Below are 10,815 nucleotides of genomic sequence, written 5' to 3'. Positions count from 1 at the left end.
CTACTTGAGGTGGACAACCTGAACACAATGAAGAAAAGGGGTTAGAAGGCTTAAACCAAAAAAACAAGAGACATACGAACCGAGAATGAAACATTTATCCTGCCGGAAACTTCAGAAGGATGCTGCATAAACGGCTTATCAGGTTAGGAGTCATTCAATATTTAACTTTGGTGAGGCGCAACTTGATCTGACAATTGAATGTTTCCTAGCCCTCAACCATCTTACCATCTGAAATTCAAATTCTTGGGAGCAAACAATATTTCATATATTTCAAAATTCCACCAAAATAATGTTCTGCAGGCATGTCTTCTCTACATATTCCTTTCAAGCAAAAATAACGGAACCCACCTGAAGGAGATTCTGAATAAGTGACTCCAGCACGATTCAAACTCTCATCAACTTCGTCATTTATAGAGCTTCCCAATTCTCCTATGAAAGATAGAAGAATTATTCACATTGAAATGCAACTTTCATTAACTGTGATGCCTCAATTACAGATTTCTTAATCCGCGTGCTTCAAAAAAAAAAGAGAAAAGTGGTACATCAGGAAAACTATATCTACAAATAAAAAACTATCGTGGAACTGTAACTGTGGTTCTGTTCCCTTTATAGACCCTTTGTCTCACCTAAAATCATATTTTTCTGAAGGAGGAAATAATTATTAAGGTGAACTTATGTATATTTAAAAATTTATTACAACCCGAGAACACTATGAACTAATTTTTTTTCTGTAACGACAAGATAAGAAATTGGTAATTCGATTAACAGAAAGATTTTTTGTGCTCTCTTGAATTAACTCTTAAATGTTGGGTAAAATATACACACTTACCTTTTTGTAAATTGAAACAAAAAAAAAAAAAGATTTTTTACTGTTTTGCACTAATTTAAGCTAAAGATAACCAAATCGTTTGCATAAGACAATAAATCAATAAGAAGATGGAATGAGCGTTCTTCTGAAAACATAAAGAAGATTTAAATTACACAAGTTTTTAACTTTGAATTGAGAAACACCTAAACACCAAATTATATGCGTGGAAACGAAACAAACTCTATAGGTAAAGATGAATCAACTCAAATTATTGAATTAGATTGATTACCAGAGAGTTTCGCGAAGAGGTCTAACTTTACTCTTCGAGACGCGCCTTGTGCTGCCAAAAGCCGCTCCTTTCTCTTTCCCATCAAAATCGAGAACAAGAGAGAGAGACTGTGAAAGAGCTAAAACCTGATACTCGACTTGCTTACTCACGAAAACGGTACTCAAATTGCAGTAATTAAACCTAAAGTTGGATGAGATCTCTCAGTCATGGATACAAAGTGATATGGGAGATGTGCGACGGAGAGGGAAGGAAGGAGATGTGTTTCTAGGGTTTTTAATTGTTTGTTTTTTTATTTAAAAAGGGAAAATTACTAAAACCCCCGGTGTTCATAAATGCTCTTCACATAAATCCCCACCTTTATTTTATAATTACTAAACCCCCCCGTATTCCATCACATTTAATGGATTTACGCCGTTGGCGAGAGTGGATTTACGGAAAAGCCTTTCTTAGACCAAATAGTTGGGGCGCCTTCGAGCAAAATCGTATGGGCGCTTATAACCCCGACCCTCTCTCCCAGCAGCTTCTAAGGAGTTCCAAATCGATTTTTCCCCAACCTCCATGTTGAACTCCCCAAAGCGATGGTGAATGCAACTCTCTCCCTCTCTCTAACGATTTGGAGCTAGGGTTTCTGTCTCACTCTCTCTAACAATAGAAAATCAGGAAGTCAATAAGGTGTACTGTCTCTCTCTAACGATTTTGAGCTAGGGTTTCTCCAGGTACTCTCTCTCTTCACTCCATTCAAACTACTAGGTTATGTCTGAAATTGATGTAAGTACGAGCTAGGGTTTATCGAACTTAGAAACCTTCTGTTGTCATCAAACCTTATAGAGGCAAGGCATTGGTAAATTTCGTTCACTTCTTTTTCTTCCTATTTTAATGTTATTATTCAGTTACTGAAATTCATAGTAATCGTGTTCTCTCTATGAGATTCTATCTATACTTGCCTTAAACACCAGGAACACAATAGTCACTCGAAAATATAGGCACATGTTCTAAGGTAGCATAAGAAACCCGAAAATAAATTATAGGAAAAAAGCAATATATCACACAGTAGCACAAGAGTTACTTGTTTCGGTTGTAAAACCTTACTCCAAGGTGAACAATGGTCAGATGAATATATGAAATAAGATTATATAGGGGATTCTCAAGAGCTTTCTTATCGAAATCCTAACACTCTGTGCCTCTAGTTTGTATCTCTAAAACCATAAAACTGAAGTTTCCCTATATAGTACTGTTTTTATTGTTCTAATTAGTTGTTGGTCAGTTTTTGTGCCATACTGATGACTACGTGCCCGATCATATAAGCTATGTTGTCCCTGTTAGTATGTTTATGGTCATTTGTCTGTTCCTTTCTCCATAGGCTATATTGATTTCTTTGTAATTGACAATAACGTTCCTTACGAATATGCTGGAATTTTTATGCTCGAGACAAGAATAAAATGGAAGAAACTTATAGCTCTCTTTGCTTAACTTATATTTTAGAGGGTGTCATTTTTTAGATGAGTCAATAGTATTGCTTTAGGTTATAAGCAAGAACCATTGTCTGAGCGAAGATACTATCTTGGCCCTTCATTTTGATCTTGTCCCTTCATTTCGAAAACCTGTTGTAAAATGTAAATCTGTTAGTAAAGGTGGCGTTATGCTAGTAAAACGTAAGGGGGGCAAGAAAGTAATATTTAAAATATTAAAGTTAAACTTAAATCTGACGGAATATGGGGGTTTTAGTAATTATAAAATAAAGGTGGGGATTTATGTAAAGAGCATTTAAAAACTCGGGGGTTTCAGTTTCTCCTTATTTAAGATCAGCGGTCCAGTTTATTTATCTTGAGGATGGCGCAATGAATACGACACATTCTGAGGACTGAAATTGAAACTTAAAAAGCTCACCAAGTTCAAACTCTGTTCCTTGCTAGCCGAAACGTCAAACCTGACGGTCCAAAGTCACCTGAAATGCTCGTACGTCACTTTTTATTTGCTCAATAGGCTGGACTAAGGGTGGAAACCGACCACACGGGTAGTTTGGTCACTTGCTCTTCCGGACAAATTGAGCGGACACTTGACAACATTTGGTTGTTTGATTGTTTGTTGCCCGCCCGAGCCCGTCTAAATTATCAAGCAATCCAAGTACCAGACCGGGCGGACTCGGGCACAATGTTTATTTTTTTGTTTGAGTGCCCATAAAAAATCCTTATTAAGATTTCACCGAAGCAAAGCTTATAAACCTACCCCAACCAAGAGTGTTTTATCCCTCAACTCTTTTATAAGAAACCTCAATCACTTTTTCCTTTATCACTAGTGATGTGAGATTAAACTGTAGAGATCAAAACTTATTTGTGACGATAACATAGTCCTACATTGTGAACTCTTTAAGACGAAAGAAATACAAAATTTTATAAATAAGAAACGTAGTCACTCCATGTGCATGCGTGTAAGTGTGTAATCTAAATGCTACCTATACTAATTGATTAGAATTTTCTATATACGATTAAAATGCCTAAGTAAGTCGAAAATATCAATCGATTGATCTTATTGGTCAGACTCGGACGGAAGGCCGGTTAGAGCCTTTTGTCCGTGCTCGTCCGACTAAACTTACCGGCCAGGACGGGTAGTGTTTGTCTCAGACACCGGACGCTCACTGACACATCGGGTGGATCCGGGCTTGCCAGCCTTTTTCCCACCCCTAGGTTGGACCAATTGTTTCACCAAAGTGACTAGTGTAAACAAGGTGTAAATAAAACTAATAAAGATTAGCATTGACCAATCGGAATAATCCAGATTTACCCCTAACCGACTACAGACTTTCCAGCCAAATATTATTATTTTTTGTGACTTGGAGAGCAAGAAAGCAATATAAAATAGTAAATCACAAGAAATAATCCCCTGCTAATTCTCTAACAAATTGCCTTTATAACGACGATGAATCCATCATTTACTATTTTTTCTTTTTTTGTTCTTTTAGGGTTTTAGAACAATTGCTCCATCCATTTTATTGATCAGAGATGTCTTGTATGTCATTTACATCAACAATTGCTTATGTTCCTCAATCATCCTTCCTCAACAGAGTTACAGGTTTATATATCTCCTTCTCTCTCATGCTGGTTCAAGATTGTGATTGATCTTCTAAGAACGAGTATCCATTTCCAATATAAAATATCATTGGCTTCTCTAATATTATATTCGGTTTTACAATTGTTTTTTTTTTGTTATAATCATAATATTATTTTTTTGTAGAAAAGAAATCAAATCTTTTTTTGTATAGTATGACCTTTAAGGTGGTATTTATTGTCTTTAGGGTTTACTAGTTTCTCTACTGTAGTTTCTTGGTAATTATGAACATATTCTATCCTTACGATGTATCCAAGTCATTTCATATATGATGTCAATTGTACTATTTTTTTTTCTTTTGAATATTGACTACAATGGCCATTACAAAGGCATTGATACATTGATGTGATAAGCACGATAACTGTCGAATTACTAGTGGACTAAAGCCCGATGGAACTTGGGACCTCCGCATTGCAAAGTAGATGCACTTACCAATTGGGCTTCCAGTTGTTGGCATGTCTACTGTATTATTGTAATTCAGTATTTGAAAGAAAAACACAATTTCAATTCATTCTTAATGACGTTTTTGAAATTATGTTATTCCCTAGGGCGATTGACCGTCAAGAAATCTCTAGTGTCATTTGGAAGCCAAAGGTTCATTATCCGTGGTGCTCGATTGGCTATGCGATGTAGTTCTTTGGTGAGTCGATTATTTTTATATCTCTATTTCTCTTATCAAATGAAGAAGTTGTCAATTTTTGGTGAGAACATATAACTATTAAATTGGAGGTTGCGTATTATATGGTTAAAATTTTAGAAATAGAAAAAGAATACTTAGATCAACTAATTTTATTGCCTACATTGCACTTTTGGATTTAGAGTTGCAATAAAGCATATGTCGTCGGGCGTCGGCAGGTGCTCATTACAAGTAGAGGATGAAAAAGAAGAGAGAAAGAAGAAGAAGTAAAAAACAAGAAAGAGGTTTAGGAGTGAGAGATTCGGGGTCAATTAGAGGAGGGCTAATATGGTAAAAAGAAGTGACCAGTAACGGAGTTTAGAAGAAACCGCAAGGAAAAAATCAAACTGAGAATATGACAAACTAGAGGGTCAGATATGAATATACCCGTGATAAAGTTCAACCAGAATAATTAGGAGATGAGTTGAAACTTGTAAACATAATCAAACATTATAGAAAAATGGGATCCAAAAGCATGAATTAGAATCATCAACCAGCATTTTCAGGTCAACGTCCCACCCCTATTAAGGCGGCCGGAGATGGCCATTTAATTTCCAGCGTGCACTGATTCTTTTTGTCTCGCAATTAGTTTTGAAATTGAAAATTTATTTGACATGAAACTCATTCCCAACATGATCGAATGATCATAAAGATGTCGTGACACGTCTGAATTTGAAAATGAGGGGTGCCATATCCAAATTTGAAAATTAGTGTGCAAGCATTTCCAACGCAAAAAAAAAGTTCTATATTAGTCTTGTGTGTCAAGTTTCAAATGTAATCATCAATCCTATGTGGTAGTGTTAACAAAAAAAATCCTATGTGGTAGAATGTAGATCTCCAGTTTCTCTGTATCTCCCATGCAAATCTCTTACAATGCAAAAAAAAAAGGACACTAAAATTTGATTTCTATTGGTCTGTATTTTACACTAGATTAGTTAGACAAATAGATACATCTCAATAGATACCTCTATCTAACTTTGGCCACATCATCTTAAATATCCAAATTGACTTTGGTGTTAGAAAAAATTACCAAGGAACTCAAATTAGATATGGAACTCAGAATTTCATTGGTGGAAGGCTTTCTAGCATTGTACAGCTCAGCATATATATACAGCTGCTTTAGCTTATCCATTTCTCTCTCTTTATGTATGCAGATGGATGCTTGTACTTTGAAAAGCATAATCCAATGCAAACCCATCCTCACAACTCCAAAGCAAGTTCTTGAATTCACACTAATATGCAATTCTTCAAGAAATTAATATTTTTATTTAGTTTTATTTGAATATTAAACCAATTTTGATGACTAAGTTAGTGAGCAGAATATCAAGGAGAAAGCTGGTTTTGGAGTCAATTGGTTTCACTGCATTATCTGTTCACCCTGCTCTTGCTGCTTCAACAATACCTGATACAACTCAACCTCAACTACTTAGGTAAGCTGCTCTTGTATTATTTTCCTTTTGCTCTTAAAACCCTAAAATTAAATTCCCACTAGGAAACCAGTTTGATTGATAAATGGGGTTCTGAATTTGAAGCATACAGGTCTCAGAAGAAGGCCAATGGATTGATTATTCAAGGTAAAAAATTACAAATCTTTTTTTTTCTTGAAATGATGATTATTACTATGTGAGATAACTATACAACATGGATACTCCTTGTTAGTAATTTTTGCATGTCTCTTTATTGAGTAATGTTAGATATTGAATGTAGGTTGATTATGCGAATTTGCAAAAAATCGTTAATAGGAGCATAAACTACGATGTGTCGTTTATGTGCGGCATAGCATTGGTCGGTCCATACATATAGTTATGTGTATGCTATAGTGGTGGTGCTATTGTGAGACTTGTTAGTTGTATCATGTAAGAGCGCTCAACCAGGGGCGGAGCCAGGATCCAAACCTAGGTCTGGCTAGCTTGGAAAACATGGACTAGGTCAAAAGAACCAAAATGAGCTGTTTATAAACATTGATACATAAGCCAAGAGAGATAGCATTGACCTCCCGCCCTTAACGGAGTATAAGGTCCTTTCCTAAGCCAAATGTATCCTTACGGTAGCCGTTAGGGGAAGGATAAGCTTTACCGGGACAACGTCCTATCAACTGATTCCTCTTATTATATAGATGTGTGCGTGGAGTGGACAATTGTGCCCTCGTTTTGGCCTTTTTCAACTCAAATGTATCTAACACCTCATACTTGTTTCCATGTTAATTTCTACCTAGAAGATGTTGTTGAGGGAGAAGGGAGAGAAGCTCATGAAGGAGACTTAGTTGAAGTTAATTACGTTTGTCGACGTTCAAATGGATATTTTGTTCATAGGTAAGAGTGTTGTTACATCATTTTCTTTCTTTCTGTATTGTATGTGGAATTCTGCAGTGTGAATAGTTCAAAATGTTTATTTTGTTCTACCTTTCTAATTATGGCAGTACTGTCGATCAATTCAATGGAGAAAGCGAGCCTGTGATTCTTCCTCTTGATGAAAAGAAGGTCGGTTATGTTATCTTCATATCTTATATTTCTTGACATAGAGAGTATCGAACTATCAAATACCGATAAAAATCCATTGACTGAGTTATGCTTTTAACAGATTATAAAGGGCTTGAAGGAAGTCTTGATTGGCATGAAGGCTGGAGGTAAAATCTTTACTTCCAAAAAAACCTATTCGCATCTGCTGTTGCAAAAATTATTCGCGTCATTTAATTTGGACTAGAGAATTTGCAGGGAAAAGAAGAGCGCTGATACCTCCTTCGGTCGGATACATTAATGAAAGTCTGCAACCTGTTCCAGATGAGGTTTTTTCCCTTTTTCTTCAACTAATTGCTTATGTGAACGGATCATTTATTTTGTTAGAGTGATAGACAGATTCATATATAAGACTACCATTTCCAATAAAAATCCATTGACATGCCCTTCTATATTGTTGATTTCAGTTTGGACCTAGACGAAGCCTTCTATCTCACGTGAAGGAGTCATTAATTTTCGAAGTACAACTCTTGAAGATTTTGTGAACTTTATACATTAAAGTTTATGTTGAAAGATTAGTCTTTGTATTTCTTCGGTGTATGTATTTTAGGATGTCATGAAAGAACAGATTTTACTTTCATGTATAAATATAACAATAGCAATATATTTGTTCTATTGCTTTCACAATTCACGTTTTATTCCAGGTGTTGTACTAAGTTGATTTCATATTATGAGAACATATCTTGCTGAGACTGCAAGAGAACGAGCGCTCGCGCACGCAGACACGCACGTGCAACCGCACAGGCTCCAAGAGATGAGCGCGGAATCTGGGGCTGAAGGGTTTATTGAAAAATATTGGTCGCACATGTATCTTCTCCGAGTTACAATGTCCATTGGTTTTTTTTTTTTTCCGATTGGCAAAAGGGTTTATTGAAAAATATTAGTTCGATTAGCAGGCGGACCACTGGGCGAGGGTCAGGCAGATACTCCTGCCTTAGGGAGTCCAAGGACGCATTCGGGTGCCCTCACCCCCTAACAGAACAGGTCTTGCCCTCTCTCAACCCGTAAAAACCATTTCAAAATACTGCATCAAAATGGTGTTATTAGTTTTCTTCTAGATATCCTCATCATAAACAAAATGCTGCATCAAAATGGTGTTATTCTAGTTTTCTTCTAGATATCCTCATCACAAACAAGGTTACATATATATAAACTAGAAAAAGAGATCAGACATTAACATCATAAAAGGAAGGATGTGATAAGAAAAACATTGAATTAGGTTAATCTCTTTCACTTTCATTATTTTAACACTTGAACCTCCTATAGAGCATTCAGAATAAATGAAAAACAAAATTTACCCATGTCCTGCCATGGCATATAGTTACCAAAAGTGAAATTCCCTAAGCTCGGAGAAACTTACATTTGTCAAAGATTAATCCTCCTAGGAGGAACTATATGTAGACATGGCCCCTGTATCTTGTGCCACACTTGTGTCTTGGATAAAACAAGTATGAGAATTACAAATATATCAAAAACCTTGGTGAAGAGAGGAAGTGAAAAAGTCCAAATGTCCAAATTTGGCAAGTAGCTATCACCTCCATCTTATCCCAATTCTATAATGGGTTACATAAACAACACTAGTTTATAAGTGATGCAACATCCCACGCCAATTTGCCCAATTCAATATGATTCAGGGTTTTCTCTATTCATGAGTCTGCCTCTATACCACTCACCCTGGGCTTCCCACTTAATCAGTCCAGATACTAACCCACCCGAAAAAATATTACTGAATATATATATATATCTTCCCATAATTTACCTTATAATTCAGGTCTAGAAGTTCCTCCTAAGGATGGAGGTAGTAAGTGAAATGGGAATGACACGTGTACTTCCTAAAGTTCGTATATGAGGTAAATCTATGTTGATACGTTATCTGTTTCTAACCACTCATGATTATTCTAAACGTCCATTTTTCCAAACGATATTTTTTTGGATTATTGTAGAGTTGTGGATTGTATTAAGAGAAATCCTATAATTTTTGTTTCAAGTTTCTACCCTACGTAAAAAGAGATATGACTCTACAACATTGATCATGAATGATGCAAGTTAAAGAAAAGAATTATACACCACCTTGGAAGAAGTTTCTGCCGATTGTGAGGACTTCTTGCATAATTGTGATAGAAACGCTTGTCTCCTCCACTTTCCCAGTACTGTCAAGATGAAACGCATAGAAATAGATGTTTATCCCTCACCCAATTCAAAATTTCAAGTAGATTTTCAAAACATCTGAATTCAGTAAGTCTGAAATTCCTATAATTTCATATGCATAAATTGCAAGAATCAACTATGAAACAAAAGTAACCACTCTACTGCAAATGTTATCAAAATACCTTTTGCGTCTTTCACTCTACAAGGATTTAGCTCTTTCTGAGCATTTTCTGCCTTGCTAACCTTCATAAAATGCACACCAACGATTCATAACTAAAGAGGCAAATGAAATCTCCATTTGACAAGAAGTAGTTACATTTGACAAAGACACTTTGAACTATGAAATCAACACAATACCTCCTTTGGTAGCAACACTTATTAGAAAGGGTTATTTCCCAAATAGCCCCAACTTTGTGACCGGTTTCCTGCCTAACCCCCTACTTTAGAAAAAAATACCCAGATGGCCCCTTTTTCAGATTCCGTTATAACACCGTTAACTAGTCATCACCTCTCTCATCCAACTCATCGCCTCTCTCTGCCACCTCATCTTCTCGCCACCTCATCATCTTCACCGGCGAAGGTCGCCAGCCGACCAATTTTTCGGCCCGCGACCTTCAAACATTAAAAAAAAAAATATTTGTTTCGCTCAACCGACTCCCAAGAAAACAAGAAGTCTGAGAAAGATACAACTATGAAATTCTAGTTGGAAAAGCCCGTGAATAACTTAATGTCCGACCTCTATTATTACTTGCTCAACCGAACTAAAACTATCTTTAAATATCCTTCTGTTTCGCTCCTTCCGCAACGCGGATGGGACAAGATAATGTCACATTTGAAGCGCCTAACTTAGACTAGTTAGTTCGTTTCGCATATTATTTATAATAATTTATGTACTTTTCTTGTTAGGTGGCTTACATGGATCTAGACACGTAAGTCAGAATAAAAAGGGCAAACTATCACTTTCATCTCATGCGACCCAACCGATAACTCAAGGTATTTTGGTCATTATGTACCAGGGATAATTTGGCCATTTTGATCAAAATAAATGGTCGAGTGAAAAGTAGAGTCCATGGTGAACCCGACGGCGAAAACAGAAGTCGACTTGGAGTTCGGAGGAGCAAGTTATCGAGGAAAGAAGGCGAGGGGTATTTTGTTTCTTCCAAGATATTAAAGATGTATAGACAATGACGAAGACACCCCTTGGTCTCTAGATGAAATCATCAAATTCCAAACCCAAAACATAGAATTGAAAGAAGAAGAACAAGGAAGGTTT

General features: G+C 36.3%; 1 protein-coding gene across 2 annotated transcripts; it reads left to right on the top strand.

The window, feature by feature from the left end:
• The first annotated feature begins 1,612 nt into the window (after positions 1 to 1,612).
• LOC147549889 (peptidyl-prolyl cis-trans isomerase FKBP16-1, chloroplastic-like) lies at positions 1,613 to 8,021 on the top strand. 2 transcript variants are annotated; one of them, XM_086670884.1, is made up of 11 exons: positions 1,613 to 1,813; positions 4,057 to 4,166; positions 4,751 to 4,842; positions 6,033 to 6,091; positions 6,198 to 6,308; positions 6,418 to 6,452; positions 7,097 to 7,190; positions 7,298 to 7,358; positions 7,459 to 7,504; positions 7,593 to 7,663; positions 7,802 to 8,021. In XM_086670884.1, exons 2-11 carry the CDS (start codon positions 4,097 to 4,099, stop codon positions 7,877 to 7,879), a joined length of 717 nt encoding a protein of 238 aa, XP_086527010.1. In that variant the 5' UTR covers positions 1,613 to 1,813; positions 4,057 to 4,096; the 3' UTR covers positions 7,880 to 8,021. The 2 variants fall into 2 exon arrangements, with proteins under 2 accessions (XP_086527010.1, XP_086527009.1); XM_086670883.1 differs by having other exon boundaries at positions 1,614 to 1,813; positions 7,094 to 7,190.
• The last annotated feature ends 2,794 nt before the right edge of the window (positions 8,022 to 10,815 follow it).

The sequence above is a fragment of the Eschscholzia californica genome, unplaced genomic scaffold (assembly GCF_041429995.1).
Source record: "Eschscholzia californica isolate CP2 unplaced genomic scaffold, dmEscCali1.0.p SCAF_3, whole genome shotgun sequence".
Taxonomy (NCBI): domain Eukaryota; kingdom Viridiplantae; phylum Streptophyta; class Magnoliopsida; order Ranunculales; family Papaveraceae; genus Eschscholzia; species Eschscholzia californica.
The sequence above is the reverse complement of the archived record's forward strand: the minus strand, read 5'-3'. Positions and strand labels throughout refer to the sequence as shown.